Source organism: Labrus bergylta, chromosome 19 (genome assembly GCF_963930695.1).
Source record: "Labrus bergylta chromosome 19, fLabBer1.1, whole genome shotgun sequence".
Lineage (NCBI taxonomy): Eukaryota > Metazoa > Chordata > Actinopteri > Labriformes > Labridae > Labrus > Labrus bergylta.
In genome coordinates, this window is record NC_089213.1 from 7,752,178 (window position 1) to 7,768,981 (window position 16,804).

General features: G+C 41.9%; 2 protein-coding genes across 3 annotated transcripts; one reads left to right on the forward strand and one right to left on the reverse strand.

The window, feature by feature from the left end:
- Positions 1–228: 228 nt before the first annotated feature.
- umad1 (UBAP1-MVB12-associated (UMA) domain containing 1) lies at positions 229–11,426 on the reverse strand. 2 transcript variants are annotated; one of them, XM_020638625.3, is made up of 4 exons: positions 11,191–11,426; positions 10,191–10,279; positions 5,261–5,346; positions 229–2,530 (listed from the first exon to the last, which is right to left on the reverse strand). In XM_020638625.3, exons 2-4 carry the CDS (start codon positions 10,267–10,269, stop codon positions 2,261–2,263), a joined length of 435 nt encoding a protein of 144 aa, XP_020494281.1. In that variant the 5' UTR covers positions 10,270–10,279; positions 11,191–11,426; the 3' UTR covers positions 229–2,260. The 2 variants fall into 2 exon arrangements, with proteins under 2 accessions (XP_020494281.1, XP_065804322.1); XM_065948250.1 differs by having other exon boundaries at positions 11,350–11,415.
- Positions 11,427–11,964: 538 nt separating this feature from the next.
- rpa3 (replication protein A3) lies at positions 11,965–13,904 on the forward strand. Its single transcript, XM_020638659.3, has 4 exons — positions 11,965–12,122; positions 12,229–12,303; positions 13,463–13,574; positions 13,685–13,904. Exons 1-4 carry the CDS (start codon positions 12,024–12,026, stop codon positions 13,765–13,767), a joined length of 369 nt encoding a protein of 122 aa, XP_020494315.1. The 5' UTR covers positions 11,965–12,023; the 3' UTR covers positions 13,768–13,904.
- The last annotated feature ends 2,900 nt before the right edge of the window (positions 13,905–16,804 follow it).

Genomic DNA, 16,804 nt, shown 5'->3' on the forward strand with positions numbered 1-16,804 from the left:
CGGACGATGGGTTGGACCAAATCACTAAGACTGCTCTCTGATTGGTTCTAGACTACTTCCGGGATCTGTCCATGGGGCTGTCTATTGGGTGTAAGGGAGCTTTAACCAATGCTAATAAGCTGCAGGTTGGCCTGATTTGATGGACTTATGCTTGGTAATTAAACTGTGTGCATACATTAGATTAAACAATAGGCAGGTGTATATGTTCAAAAACACCGTACAAGTGGATTTTTCATAATATGTCCCCTTTAATGTGATCATAAGCATGGACAAATCATTGAGATACAGTAACAAGTTCAACAACATCCTAAAAATGTGTTTGCTACATAAGTCGCAGTCCAAAGTCACAACCAAAGGAACACATTATCAGCATCAACAGGTATAGTACAAACTTTACAGAGAGAATTAGAGAGCAGATTAAACTACAGAAAATAATAAGACGTCTCAGCATTTCCCTCGAAAAAAAAAATCACTGCATGTACGTTTTGTTGACAGTCTGTGAAAGGCACGGCAGGTTTGAAGAGAACACATTTGATCAGGTAGAAATAAATCAAAAGGTCCACTAGGGGGTTTTGTAAATTCTTTGCAATGACTCTGTGGGAATAAATACAACTCAAACCCCAATGCACACATCAACCCAAACAAGGGCGAAAGTTGAAAAATCCATGTGTGCGGTGAAAACCCAGACGGACCAGCAGAAAACAGAGACAGAATAAATAACACAAGCGAATGAAGATGGGCAAAAACAATTCAGCTGGATTGAAATGATCGAAGGTCGAGGAACATTTACACCTGCTGAAAACGGGCAGTAATAGCAGATGGCCTATATAAGCATAATTACTTTTTTATTTCATTATTACATAATGGCTGTTTTTGTAGTGGTAGTGTAAAAATAGAACTATTACCTACTCAATAACATCCTTAATATTCTCCACAGGGTGCAGTTTGTACATCAATATTTATCTTTCAATAGATCCAACACGAGTTAGAACTATCTGTGCAACAACTCGACAGAAAACTTGGATTTGGCTCGGCAGATGAATTCTCGTTCAAACACTCGGCCTCGATGATAAGTTATTGCTTCATTATTTCACCGCCACGTTTCTCAAAAAGACCTGAAAACCCGTCCTTCTTTGGTACCGTTTGAAATGAAACAACTTTCTAAAAGTAGAAGACGTAAGGACTTCGGAGGGCTTTGCAAAGACGTGTCAAACATCGTTCAGGGATAGATTGCATTTCTGTTAAACTGAGGGCTTGTTTTGTTTTTGGGGCGACTGTTGGGAACAAGTTCATAGCTGAGATCTGGCAAATTTGAGGCATCAAAAAAAAAAAAAAAGCCACAAGAGGAAAAACAAGCTGTGTAACCCAGACGTGCAGACTACGTTTTTACATCTTCAAAGTCCAAATGTGTTCACACCTGACTGTGTACTTATTATTGCAATCGGTTAAATATAAAGACGCAGAATATTGGCACCTAAGAGAGTCAATTCTTACTAATATACCAACCCAAGCCCGAGGCTTTACGCAACAAAATGGCCCAGAACATGAAACTTTGTCTGGACTTGTTGGATTTGGTGCAGGAAGCAGAATTATAGTCATCAGAGGAACTTATTGTGATTAAAGTTACTGAAGGAGCTACATCCTCTTTTTACACAGTCTATGATTGTAAACCACCCACAACAGTTTATAGACCAACTCCTTAGTTAAACTTTGACCCAACTCACTTTCCGTAGTTGGTTGTTCTATAGTAACAAGGGTAAAGAGCTGGGACATTTGAGTTTTAAAACCATAAACAAGGCCTGTTCATTTTCTGCTTTACCCTTACAACATTTTTGGGACGATGTTCCCATTTCTTACCAAGTGATGAGTTTGATTTTCTTTAATATCTGACTGATCTAAAGCTTGCTGCTAACTTTGTTTACATTAAGAGAAACAACATGGGAATGAAGTTAACTACGAATATGAAGTCAAGCTCAGATCTACAAGACCAACAGATAGAAAAGCGTCTTGCTCCCATTTGTCCCTTCCAGCGTTATTAGATTTCCTTTCCTCTAAAGATGGACAATAACATGACAGCTTAAATTTGTTTGTAATTACAGAAATTATTTGTTTTATATCATTTGGATAACCTTTAAGTTGACCTTAATGCTACAGAATCACATTTTCTTGTTCCATTTATTGTGGAGTGTCCAGAAAAACCAACAATCTGCCACTGGGTGTAACTCCTATAACCATACCCTGATGTTTAAATTTGAAAAGACTAGACGTTATGCAGCACGGAGTTTTCTAAAGTGAAGTCGTACTGAAAACTAGCCAGGCTGTAGTTTATGTCCCGGGACATCAGCACGTCAGGGATCAGGGGGAATCCAGCCTGCATTGCCAGGACGTGAGGAGCCAGAGTGAAGGGGATGTCCCCGAGGAGGTCAGGGTGAGTCGGAGCAGCTTCCACCGCTGCGCTTCCTGCTGCGGGAGCCGAGACGGGTGAAGCTGCAGGGAGGTTTGCGGCCTGAGCTGGATATGGACAGTAAGACTGTGAGGGGAAGGAGAAACAGATTCAGTGTTAGTGAACAGAGGAAGAAGCAGAAAGGGGGAAGTTCACGATGACACTGTTACTTTGTGCTTAGTTTAAAAGGAACAATACATGACAAAAACATATCTTTGTAAAGATAGTATCAGTGCTGGAAATAAGAACATAACGAGAGTGGGGAGGTTTTATTTCTCATTTTTGCATTCGGCGATGCTGTGGCTCAGTTGGTAGAGTCGGTTGTCTCTCAACTAGAAGGGTTCGATCCCCACCTCCTGCAGCCACATGTCCGATGTGTCCTTGGGCAAGACACTTAACCCCAAGATGCTCCCACTGCTTCATCTGCGTCGTATGAATGTGTATGAATGGAATAATTAATACTGAAGGACACTTCACAGAGCAGCCTCTACCATCAGCGTGTGAATGTGTCGGTGTGACATGCGGGGTAAAAAAAACGCTTTGAGTAGTCAGAAGACTAGAAAAGTACGATACAAGCTCAAGTCCATTTAGCATTTAGAGAATAAGTCAAACTGTCCTGTCTCGTCCCTGTAACGCCCCTGTTACGACCTCTGAAGATGGTACAGAGGTGGGAACACTTAATCCCCTCATTACGCCTCCATGACGTTCACAGTAAAGGCGAGGCGTCAAAGGGGCGTAAATATCACACCTTGAACGGGCAGGTCTGAATAGGGCTAAAGATGTGAACGTGCCGTTCCTAATTGGAGCGGATTTTGACAACAAAGCTTTAATATGGTTGTTAAATATGGTTATTATGGATATGATGAGACTAGGACAAAGAAGGAGCGGATGTGCTTCATCCCATCAGGAGTAGAATCCTGTACTGTGCTTAAATGTAAATAGTGAAATGTCAAAGCTGCACGAGCAGAGAAAATAAAAATAAAGGCCCAGTTTCATCAAACTGAAATCAGTTCATTTTTAATGAAACTGGAGCCATCTTTGGGTCCGCTCCTGTGACGCTGAACATCTTGACATTTCTGACCTTTGACTTTGAGGGAATTTATAAAACCCTGATGCTCCAAACGAGTAGAAACGCCCGGAGAGATGTTTTTCTTTTTCGTTTTAAAGATTCATTTTTATTTCATTTTAGAAGACAGGACAGTGAATAGAATCAGAAACGGGGGGGGAGAGAGAGAGAGAGAGAGAGAGAAGGTGGGGAACGACATGCTTGAAAGACAGGTCGGATTCGAACCCGGGGGGCCGCCCGCTCTCGAGGACTTGAGCCTCTGCACATGAGGCGCGTGCACCAACCGCTAGGCTAACGGCACCCCTGGAGAGCAAAACCATCCATCCTTCATTCAGTTACTTTATTTCTTGCTCTGTCTTGTTCAAAGTTCAGATTTGCTCTGCTGGAGGTAAACGAAAGCATCACATATCATCATAGATGTTATAGTTAGTCCTGACATTAGTCATGCTTTGTGTATCTTGAGCGCTCAGACACCGGCTTTCAGTTCTGTAACATCCTAAGGAAGGAAGCAGCAGAGGCGTAGTCCCCTCCATTACACTGACAGATATGCTGCTATAACTGGACGGTGTGCAGAGTTTACACATGCAGCCTGCAGCAGGGAGTTCATGAAGGTGACACAGAGAAGTTAAACTGAGGATGCTCTCATATTTTTAGCACTTGGAAGAGAGAATTATTGAGGGGCTGCTTGATGTGTTTTTGGAGGTGAGATTTGTACGTGCAATTCTTCAAAAGTTGTGACATATTAACCAGTTTTATTTTTGGTATATCATGATGACAGTCTCTCTTGAGTATTTACCTCCTTCAGAGCAGTGCAGGCCGGGATCTAAAAATCTATCTAAAGTGGCAGATTCGAGACTTTGCTTTTGAACTTTTAAGCATGTAATTAACAGCAAATGTGACATTAAATGCCAAAGGGATGTAGTAACAGGAAATGGTTATTCCTCTGTAATTATGAGGCAGAGCTTTCCTTTGGGGCGGCAGCGTTAGGGAGGGTGGAGCGACACACGCCGAGCAACAGGTCCTGTTTTCTCACTGACTGTGTGACGTGTGGGAGCTCCATGATGCCATATGTAACACATGTATGCCCATATATTCACTCTGTTAGCTTTTAATTAAGGACATTTTTTTGCATCTGTGAGATTTACAATGAGGTGTTTGTGTTAAGAATGAGAATCTACTGGCAAGCACAGCTCAGTTTTAAAGACAGCGGAGTGAATTATTAAATGTTGGAGGCACATAGTGGCACACAGACTCAGCCATCAGCACATGTTGACATCCCAGCAGGGCAGATTGTTGTGAATGAACCACAGAGCAGCTGGGATGTGAACAGAAACAGGTGTCACAGCTGAATCACTCGTGAAGGAAAAACAAGACTTCAAGACTCTGTCCTGATATAAGAACTAAATACTGCACTGATTATCGAGATGCTGATTGCAATATCACACAGCTTATCTTCATTATTATATAAACATTGTGGGCGGCTGTGGATCAGTTGGTAGAGTCGGTCAACGTTCGATCCCCAGCTCCTGTAGCCACATGCCTAATGTGTCTTTTGGGGAGATACTTAACCCCAAGTTGCTCCCCCTGCTTTGTCGGCAGCGTATGATTGTGTTAGTTTATACTAACGGTTGCTTTACACAGCAGCCTCTACCATCCGTGTGTGAATGTGTAGGTGTGATATGCGGTGCAAAAGCACTTTGAGTCGTCAGAAGACTAGAAAAGAAGTCCATTTCCCATCATGACACACTCACCCTGGACGGCTGCACGATGACGTTTGTTGACGGATGTGCGATGTTCATGTTCTGTACCTTCTTCCTCTGTTCTTCCACCGTCTCTCCTAAACAAGACACACAGAGAGGATGCAAGTTAATTGACAGTTAGGCAACAGATTCCTCATCAATGAAATGTTAAAGTTAAAACAAAGTTCAGGAGTCAGATTGTGAATGATGTGTTGTAAACTTGACAGCACAAAAAAAAAAAAAAACAATGGAACAATCCCAAGCTGGAACAGTCAGACAGTTAAAGGTCCAATCTGTAAGATATCTACTGACTGAAATGATAAAGTGACCTTACTATATGATCAGACATTAAGGAAACATGCTATGTTGAAGTGCTGGCTTCTCTGACAACAATGCAGCAGCCAGTATGTCCTCCTTCTAACTTTAGATTCTGCTCCTGAATGCTCTGGATTTGTTTGGACCAGAGAAGGTAGGCGGTTTTAAGGCACCCCCACATGGCTGTTTTGGACGCCCCTCGGTTTGCCAGATATGAGAGCAGTTATCAGGTCAACAGGTGTTGCAGTGATGGAAGCGGGCAAGAGAACTGGTTCAGATAGAAGTGATTGTACCCGACCTAAAAAGCCTCTGCATGTTTCTAATAAGCTCCACAAGCAGAAACGTGCTCAAACTAGGATCAATATTGGAGATGCTTTTGAAAAATGGAGAGAGGTTTGTGTGCAGAAAGGTTTACAGAGCGATGCAGAGCTGGCTAAACACTGAAGCTTCAGTGTCCACCACATGGCAACCTGAGAGAGCATCGACTCTAGAGAGGAGGGGGCGGGGGGGGGGAGAGAGCTCTCTACAGTGTTTTGAATGTGGACTGCAATACCCATTTTAAACACTAGGTGACAGAGTTACAGTTTAATTTCAAATCGAAAGATGTCACACTGAAGAAGTCTGTTTTCTCCCACGCATAGATTTTCTTTTCCCTGTTTGTATCCTCTTGTGTTTACAACTTTGGGGATATTGTCGTTTCTTATATTTTCTGACCTTTTTTCACAAACACTTTTCACAGAAGGTTTACAGGTTAATAACGAGGAGAATGTTTTGTTGTAGCCTCAGTTTGACCCTCTAAAGCATCTCAATGTTCCACACACTAAGAGGTAACCTGATCAGTCATAAGTTGCTTAGCAGGACATAAATCCACAAAAGCTTTTATAAGAGATTTTTTGTTGGTTATGCAGAACTGTGCGGAAACTCTCAGATTTACGACCGCAGCCAGAAAAAAACAAAAGCTGTAAAGCCGTCACTCTGGCTCTACGGGTTCTGTAACCACACGTCTATGTTTTCTCTTCATTCTGATGTCTTGCAGATCAAACTTTTCATTTTTATTTGAGTGAGATTTGTTTGCTATAGTGAAGGCTGCACACAGTTTTCCAAAAGTTCAGGTTTACCTTAAAGGGCATTAACATTTTCACAGGGGGGGGGGGGGAGGGGGGGGGGGTTACTTATTCAAATATGTCCACTATGGTTGATGAGCATGTTCATACCAGTGTAGAACACCAGAACACTGAATTAAAATGTGCTGGACTGAGAGTTATTTTTATCTCACGTCTCTTCCTATTTTAAGGTTTTACGCTCCCAGCAGGCTGCCGACAATGAGCCAGTTCATTAGAGCTTCCTCGACAAGCGGCCCAAAACACTGAGTGAGTGCAGAGACTGATGGGAGAACATGAGAGTGAAAATCTGTTGTCCCTCTCTTTCTCTCCAGAGTGAAACGGAGTGTTTCCACAGAGTGAGATCATTCCCACTGACGTCACCGTCTCTCTGTGTCTCCACAGCGTCGTTCCCCGCTGAAAGACGAGAGCTTCCTCGGGGGGGGGGGGGGGTCAACGCAAGCGGCAACCTCCCCGTGTGGAAGAAATGAAGCCGCCGCAGAAGTGCAAAAATCCTGCAGTTCACCTAGTGTCGAGGCCGGCTGCAGGAGCACCGAATGTCACATACACACCACATTCAAAAAAGCCGTTTGTACAGCAGAAACTAACATGTTTACAGCCTGGTACAAAAACAAACAAACAAATAGGTCTGATTAGCTCAGGTCTCCACCAGCACACACTTGTACGGGGGGGTGAATTTGTTTTGTCACATTTGTGTAAGTTGTCGAGACATCATTGGAGCATCAAAAGGATGAACAGTTAGTTTGCAACACAAGCGAAAGGTGAAGATAAAAGAATGTAAGCTGACTCAACCCTCAGTTCTCTCAGCTCCTAAAATTTGACCTTGATTTTTTTTTTTTTTTGTTTAAACCTTGTTTCTTAGATATATCATGATACGTTTTGAAAATCGATTGGAAAATAACTCTCTTTAAGTCTTCCTTCACATGATAGGGTTCTTCCTGCGTAACCAAACACACACACAAACACACACACAGACACACACAGACACACACAGACACACACAGACACACACAGAGTAGAGGGGACATTTTTATGGCAGAAGTGACCAAAAGGCTGGACCTGCTGAGACTCCACAGCCTGAAGCTCGCTCCAGCCTGCCTTCAACGGTCATGAGCTCTGCACCCGTCATCTCGTCCTGCGTGAGACTTTCAGCTCAGCTCTGGACATCTGCTCTGTTCAGTCCAAATATACCAAAGACTGCAGGAGTTAAAGGGAAGATCCGCTATTTCTTTAGCTTTGTGGCTAACACATCTTCATGAAAATGTTATCCTCGCAGGCAAGTGCACACAACCAAAAGTTTGTCCACCAAATGTTCTTTTTACTCACTGACAGGATCAGATTGTTTTTCAGATTGTCTGACAACAGGTGGCTTAATTATTTTGGTACCGTTCCCAATTTTTTTAACGGTGGACACGCCGATAAATGGTTACTGAACCGAACTGAACTGAACGGGACCGCTTGGTGGAAACGGGGCTAGAAAGAGCTAACTGCTCTCAGGTTACGATGCAGCCACTACAGTCTGTTCCCCTGCTGCTGGTTGGAGAAACTCAAAAGACTTTTCCTACCTATTAGTCACTAAGACCTCCAAATGTGTAAAAATAGTGCCCGGGTCTAAAAATACCAATATTTCAGGTAAAACAACCAAACTTCATTAAAAGGAACAAATGCACTTTTAAACACCTCAGAGCGTCTTCCAGCTCTAATGAAAAAACCTCAGGTGATCATATCTGATCGAGCTATATTTGGAAGTCGTGTCACCATGATCTTTCTTTGAGTTTACTGAAGCCATTTAACCAGCACGTTGCTGATTCTAAGGCTATCTTTGATAAGATGACTGGACGGTGAGCAGGAGGTTTAGAGTGAACGTCTGTGAGCTCAGTGTGCCGCCTCGGTCTGAAAAAAAAAAGAAAAAAAGAAAGAAGCGTGGCCTCGACTGTTGTTCTCCTCTGCCAAAAATAACACGCAGCTCCTGACCATCTGTGCCTTTTATAGCAGCTCAACAATTACACCCACGAGGAAGAAGAATACTGCACTTATCTGGGAGATGATGAAGTACAATGATGTTTAATTTAGAACAAGCCTCGATTCATGTGTGCTTGTTGTGTTTTTAGGTTCAAACAGATGGCTTGGCTATAAAGCGGGAGAATGTACAATCACTACTGGGCATCTATAAATACTGAATCTAAATAAGTACACATTCTTCTTAAGGGTAAGTTAGAGCTACGTTAATGTGAAATACAGAATTAGATAAAAGCCTTACAACTGGGGCGCCAGTGGCCGAGTGGTTAGTTTGCGTGCCTCATGTACAGACACTGTACTACTCAAAGTGGACAGCCCGGTTTCAAATCCGGCCTGTGGCTCATTTCCCCACTCTTACTCTCTCCCTGATTTCTGACTCCATCCACTGTCTGATCTCTCATAAAAAAGCCACTTTTATGTTTAGAAGGTGAAACTCTAAAGCCGTTTTCACATATATGCACTCCTGAAAATATCCTGATCATTTCAGGAGGACAGCGCTGAATATTCTCCCCACCTGGCTGTTCACATACTGCATGCTCCACACAGCGGGAGACTATCCCTGTCTGACGGTGAATTCTCCTGATAATATCCTGCTGCGTTCTCACGTCAGCCCACTGTGACTTGCTGCGGAAAACATACTCGGGGTCTGGCAGGAGAAACTCCGGGTGAAGTCTGAGCGGAAAATTGAGCTGTTTGCGTTCACATGTACAGCCCCTCCGGAGTTTTTCAGGAGATTTCTGCAAGTGTGAACGCCCTTTATGTTTCAGGAAAGAGACAACGGGCCATGTTATATATCTCTTTAGAAATTATTACATGTACATATATGAATTAAGATCTTTATATCCACTCCGCTGAGGGGGCCATCAGATTCAAGTGAGTAGACTTTGAGATTTTGAGTTTTCAATCCAGAAAAAAAAAAAAGAAAGAAAAAAAAAAGAAGATTCAATGTCTGCAACACAAAGCAACACCCTCTGAAGCGTGTGTGATATGATCACGAGACAGGGATGACAACTGAAACTTTGTAATGTAACCTTCCAGGAAATGTAACGCAAAAACCGTTTCAATGACAAAACTTTAGTGTAATACTCCAAATGTTTATGTGTTGCTTGCGGTTTTTGATCTCGCCATCGATCCCTTTTCATGTAATACGGTTTTGATATAGGAACACCACCCCAAACAGCTTTTCAATTCTGTCACTTTAACATTATTCCCTGTATAAAGCCATCATTAGGTACAAAATATTCTACCTGCAAAAGTTCTTGGAGCATAAGGAGTGAATCTTTAAACCATGTTTTTTTAGACTTTTAAAAATGGTTTACATCATTTTAACATCCCTTTTCTTTATGATGACAGAAACAGTTTTTACTTGATGCTGGTAAAAAAAATAAATCTGCCAGATGTTGTTCATGAATTAACAGTGTTTTTGAGTTAACAAATCACCAATTGTATTTTTTTTTTTTTTTTTTTAATGATGTGGTGTTTCTCACCAATCATGACGAAGCCTCCATCTACTTCCTTCTCAGTTGACTTCTTTGAGTCCTTACGGAGTCCAAGAAAACTGAACATGATGATTGCCCTGTGCGGAGAAAATCAAATATGAAATCATTGAAGAAAACTGAACATGATGATTGCCCTGTGTGGAGAAAATCAAAGCTAGAGCTAAAAAAAAAAAAAAAAAGCTGCCAGGAAGTGAAGTGTTAGAAAAGATAAGATGTAAAGTTCAAATGCTTACAGGCACAAATACTCGTCTTTCTTAGGCAAAGAAAACAAATTGTTAGAGATTGGGAAAGATACAAATGTAATGTCGGTATCAGGTCCGATATTGATGGTATTTACGTATCGGTTATCGGACTGAAGACGCCGACGCCAATCAAGAAACATTATTGGGCACTTTAGTCTTTCTCAGCTCCTGCCACTGAAGTATCCACAAATCGTCTCCATGACGACATTTAGACGAGATGGAACAGCTTCTTCTATTTGATCCAAAAGTACAAATATAAAGATGTATTTTTAAAATGTTGACAGGTGTTGCTGCTTCCTGTTTGTATGTGCAGCCAGAAAAAAAGTTTAAAACAATACATCTCTTTGGAATTGTTTTAATTTTACTCTCTTTCAGTGAGGAATGCAATACCAGGTTAACTACAGCTTTGGGGAGACTTACACATAATACCAACAACAACAACAACAATAAAACTAACAATAATACAAAGTATCAGTACTTATGTATCAGATCTGAACTGAAAAAAAAGCAGATTGGTGCATCTGTAACTGTAATGAAATGAAAACATGTTGTAATATAGATCATGTTTAAAAAAAACATTAGTTTTGTTATCTTCATCATCTTAACCCTGATGTCACCGCAGTGCAACATATATCACATGCAGTTTTATGTTTATTACACCTTTGTGAGGATTTAATCTCCTCTTTCTTTACAACACGTAACAACAACAAGCTAAATGTCAAAGAAATGTAAAATGTCTGTCTTACTGTCGCTGTGCTTCGTCCTGAAGTTCAACATAAAGAAGTGAAGTCAGTTCATGGTCTCAAACTATCGAGGGAAGCGAGTTAGCCTAAGTTAGTTCGGTTAAAGTTCAGCTCTGCTAAGAGTTAGTTTCGCTAAACTAATTTTAAACCACAGATTATAACCTCATTAGTCTTCCAAGTGCGCTTCCTCTCCGTCCAATATCATCCGTGTTTATTCTGTTATGATGATGACGTCACGTGTCTCCCCATAAGCGGCGTTCCGTGTCGAAACTTTTAAATGTCAACTAAAGTTCCCACCAGAAGTTTATTTCCAAAAAAAAAAAAAGATGTGTTTTCGACGAGTGATGCAACATCGTGATTTATATTTGAAAGAACGGGGGATAATGAACCGCACAAATAAACTTAAAGACAGACCATGAAGGAAAATAAAATAAAAGGGGTCTATTCTAGGAGTAAAACGGCGTAAGTCGTGTTCAGATTTTTTTCATTAATAAACTATGATCCGATTAATCATTATCGAGTGTGTTTCTGTATTTCTTAAGACTTTACATTTTAAATTAAACGCTGTCAACAACGGAACCAATTTAATGATGTTTTCGGGGAATATAATGTTGGAGCACGACGGATGTGTCGTTATAAGAGTTCGATGCGTTCGATTTTAACCCCGCCGGGATGCCGTAGTTCAAAGACGTCATCAGTTCGAATGTAGAAAGTAGACGCTCCGCCCGCGCGCGCTGCCGTGTTACACACAGCGTAACTCGACATTTTTCCCGCGCGCGCGCCCTGTCGCTTTGTACACCCGGGTCCAGAAACGCGAAAAACAGCAAACGGTGAAGATGGCAGGAATACTGGACGTCCCGAAAACGAGGATTAACTGCTCCATGCTGTCACAGAACATCAACAAGCCGGTCTGCTTCGTTGGACGCGTGGAGAAGGTGCGTTTTTTGGTGTTTGTAGTCCGCGTCAGTTTTACAGGAGCACGGCGCACTTAAGATACCTCTGTGAATGCCAGGAATTAACCCCAAAAGTGTTTCCATTCAGGTGCATCCAACAGGAAAGACGTTCACCGTGGCTGATGGAGACGGACAGATCGCAACAGTTGAACTAAACGAACCCGTGAGTGACTTTTACGATCTTATTTAATCAGGTGATGAACACAAACTGAAAGAAACCGGGTTACTTAAACGAAACTCTTGTTTTCCACTACTGGAAACCTATTTTTTTTTTAAGTTCCTTGAAGAACTAAATATTATGATTCCCAGAAATATTGTCATAAATTTAAGGTTAAATCATAAACAGCTTGATGTAAATAAAATAATGTTCTGTTCTCCCACAGTGCAGTTTGCTCGATCGGACGCTAGAGGGCGCCATTGCGTTTTGCTGTATATTATCTATTGAGGGCAACATTTATGTGAATGTTTTCCTCGTTTGAGGGCAACGTTTGCTGTGACTGATAATTATGTGTACCCTGGAAAGATTGTAAATGAAAATATAATCTTTTTTTTTTTTTAATCAAGGTACGGCAGGTGTTTTTATTTATTAAACACATTTAAACAACAAGTTAATTCAAAGTGCTTGAAACAAGACATCTCAAGAACGGCATTAAGAAACACAGAGGAGATTAAATATGAAAATGTTTTATAAAGAATCTAAAAGAAATACAGAACTATGACATTAAGTGAAAATGAGACATTAAAATACAAAAAATATAAATAACCTCAAACTATCTGCTCTGAGCACCTTTCAGTAATGTTCTTATCTTCCCGACGGACACAGAGTCACCAACTCAACTTGTTCGATTAACATTGGTTCTGTGTCTTGCACCGACCACGAGGCGGCCTGGAAAGCCCACCCACGGGCGCTGTGGTGTTGAAATCCACCCACAGTCGTCATAGTTCAACACCACACCAATTTGTTATCGAGAATTGTGATTGGTCTGTTGATACTAGTGAGCGATTACTAGAATCCGGTGCTCTGAAGTCTTACTGTCCGGACGGACGGACACAGATTCACCTGCTGGTCTCGACTAATCAAAATGTCTTCTGTTTAACAATCCTCCTCAGAACGTCTTGGCGAGGATTCAGGGCAGGCTCACAGTTTGAGGACTGTAGCCTGTGCACATCGTCTTTTTTTGTGTAATTTTTTTATACCTGGGGGTAAAAGTCTGTTAGGCATAACAAAACTGCTTGGCTGATTTTATTTCTAAGGTTTGAATCGAAGGGGCGGTATCGAAAGAGCTTTAAAATCCAGCATTGATTTATGTTTTTTCCTGCAGCTGGATGAGGAGATGAGCGGCGTTGTGGAGGTGATCGGCATGGTGTCAAACAAAGGCGTGATAATGGCCTCCACATACAGCATGCTGCGGGAGGACAAAGGCATCACATTCGGTACGTCTTCATCTTATTAGTTACATCAACTTTAAAAAACACAGCAGCGTTCATCCATTGTAAATCTCAAATCAATCTTCTGTCCTTCCCCCCCCTCCTCCCCCTGTCAGATTTAGAGCTGTATAATGAAGCTCTGAAGCTCATCCATGATTTCCCCCAGCACTACCCGTTCCAAGTGGCTGCAAGTGGATGAATCTCACCATGTCCGCTGTGTTATCTCTTCAGTCTGACTGTTTTTGTTTTGTTATGAGTAAAGTAAGATGTGTACAGAAGATAATTTGTTATATCAAGTAAGTTTTGTCAATAAAATGTCAACGAGTTTGAACTCAATGAAGTGGAAATCTTTCTCTCTTTTTTTTAAACCGAAACTAATAAAGTGGAGAGTTTTGGATCATAGAAGTGAAGTGTACTCTTAACAGAACCAACAACATGTCTGACAAGAAGACTACGTGGCTCAACAAGCTGATATAAATAAAGGCTGGCTCAGTTTCAGGCAGATGTAGGGACTCATCTGAGGATTGAGGTTCTGAGACACGTGCCAAAGAAAGGACAGTGGTGGTCATGTCATCCTCTTCGTGACGTCATGGCAGGCCAGAGAAGTAGCTGCAGTGGACGGCTAATTTCGCTGCCCTGCAGGACTGAGAGGTTCAGGAGATCCTTTGTCCCCACAGCCAGTGGTCTTTGTAGCACACAGGCCAATGGTGGCTGCCCATCCATTCATGCATAAAAAAAGGCCTGAATTTGTAATAAGTAAAAAATAAGCCAACTTTACTTGAGACTTCTTCATCTAAATTTGTACATTTATGATTTTTCTTAAGATATTAAAGAAGCAAATGTCTCATATTCCAGAATGATGATCGTTACGTAACGTGTGTTTTCCTCCGAGCCCTGAGCTGAAGTCCATGTTGACAGGGTTTTAATCTGCCGGTTCCTCCTCCAACACAGTGATAAACGCCAACATGTTCACACCTGTGACATTAAGAGTGATCAGGAGGATATGATGTCAGTAAAATCTGTCTTTATGAGCAGAGCGATGTACACATGAGTATATCATGACGGAGGGGGCGTGCTGACGGTGTCACTGGCTGTATGAGAGCAGAGTTGATCCGGTCACAGAGGCTCTGATGAGGGGCGAGGGAGCTGTAGCCTGGAGGGAGGCAGCTGCCGTGTTGCAGCAAGTCGAGACGCTGCTGTTAATGTAGCAGCATCTGCTCCATCTGCCTACACACAACACACACACACTATTACTCCACCTAACTCACCGTCTCAGTGAAACAGCTTCATTATTTAGAAAAGGTTGCTGTCACTTCCTGCAGAAACATTCACTCATTCTCAAAGGTTTAAGCTAATGATTAAGAGCTTGTCATCATAACCTCTGCGCTTATTTAGTTTGTCTGAAAAGGTATTTGTTATTTCCCACAAGGTTCATTTACTTCATTTTCTTAAGCCTTTTTGTCTTTAAAGATTTTCATACAACAATAAACAATTGTAACAGATTTAATTCCTGGTTTGAAGATTTATTTTTGGGGCTTTTCGTTTCCTTTATTGGAGCGATTGGACAGTGGATAGAGACAGAAATCAGGGAGAGAGAGTGAGTGGGAAAGGATCCACAGGTTGGATTTGAACCTGAGTGGCCCGCTTGGAGGATTATAGCCTCCGTACATGGGGATATAGAAGTGAAAATTTCAGGTGCAAACTTTGCAATGTATTATTTCAAATCAAGCAAGTTTGCCTTCTTAAAGATAAGAGTCAGTAGCTTTCCCTAAAAATGAAATACAGACTTATACTAAAGTAATGCCGCTCAGTCATCACATCTGGGTCTCCATACATGTGTGGTGGTCACTGTGTCTGTGTCACCCTGACCTCTAAACTGGATTTTGTTCTTGTGTTTCTTTTTGGTTGACTCAGGTTTGGTTTACTGGCTGTGGAGCGGATATGTGTCCCCCAGCCAATGACAGCACACAGGTGAGTTTAGGAGTGGGTACAATTCAGCGATCATGGAGTATGTGGATGTAACGGCAAAAAGAGAAAAATTAAACACCAAAAAGCGAAAGCTCATTCCAAAACAAGGGTGAAGCTTGGGTTTGCTTTCAACCAGCACGCTGAGTTTCTGTTGGACACACGGGTGCTAAACACTGGATGGACGACATGTCTCTATCTCTCTCCGCTGTACAAAATTGAAGCCAAATGACTTCCGTGAAGGGTGCTGGTGACAACATTTGGAGCCTGGAAATGTGTAAAATTAGCGTTCATTGTTTCAACTCAGGAGTTTGGACACGGTCGTGGATTCTTGAAGGGGAACTGAAACCATGAAGAGAAATTCTTGAGTGAATTTCGAGCTCTACAGGCGGAGTGAGACACGTTTCATTACAGGTTTTTACAGACTCACTCTCCTCAAAGTGTCAAATAAAAATGATCCTCTTGATCATGTTGGTGGGTCCACGTTAAATGGAGCAATTTTCATTTCTGTAAGATAACAGTTATCTTCAAGAAACTCACCATCCCACTCATCTCTCTCTCTCTGTGTCTCTGTTTGACCTGTCACAGAGTGCAAGTCATCATCAGTCATATTAATGTACGTTTCCCTCTACAGGTGGTCCATCGGAGGACTCTTTTTACTTTCTTTGGAGGTCTGGATGTTTATGATGTCATTCTGCACAGCTAGTTAACCCTGAAATTACCACAGTAACTGCCAGACTGGGCTGTGGATCTTGTAAAACTCACTGTCTTTAACCCATTACCATACCTCCACAGGTTACAAGTTCACATTCTGCATACCAGCAGGGTGGACACTGTTATGTTTTATCCCGAAAGTTGCCCCTGAATGCGGCAGCTCGTCATGATGCAATGTGAGCCAACATGTCTCAGAGAAACCTTCCGCACATCCATCACATGCCTCTCAGAGCCCCTGAGCACGGCGCTGCGTTTGGACCCGGCCGCATGAAGCTGTCAGAGTCTGTAAGTGCCACAGGGAGCATGGCAGGTTCAAGACGACTTCATACCTGCAAGCTCCTCCTGTAAGCACTCTGAAACTGTCTCTGCAGTCCAGTACAGCAGCAGACATACCACAGGATGTGACAGTTTTTACGTTACGTTAAAAACACCAGCTCCTCTTTTCAAAGAATAACGCAGAGTAAAATGTTTTTGTTCTGGGTTCGCTTCAGTAGATTTCTTTCAGCCTGCAGTTATGAAACTGGTTGTTATGGCTGCAACCAAACGATCTCAGCAGG

Coding starts and splice junctions, on each gene's coding strand:
- umad1 (XM_065948250.1), bottom strand. Junction 5,347..10,190: donor TGGAGGCTTCGTCATGATTG/GTGAGAAACACC, acceptor TGTCTTGTTTAG/GAGAGACGGTGGAAGAACAG. Junction 2,531..5,260: donor TCATCGTGCAGCCGTCCAGG/GTGAGTGTGTCA, acceptor TTCCCCTCACAG/TCTTACTGTCCATATCCAGC.
- rpa3 (XM_020638659.3), top strand. CDS start 12,024: ATGGCAGGAATACTGGACGTCCCGAAAACGAGGATTAACTGCTCCATG. Junction 12,304..13,462: donor CAGTTGAACTAAACGAACCC/GTGAGTGACTTT, acceptor TTTTTCCTGCAG/CTGGATGAGGAGATGAGCGG. Junction 13,575..13,684: donor GGACAAAGGCATCACATTCG/GTACGTCTTCAT, acceptor TCCCCCTGTCAG/ATTTAGAGCTGTATAATGAA.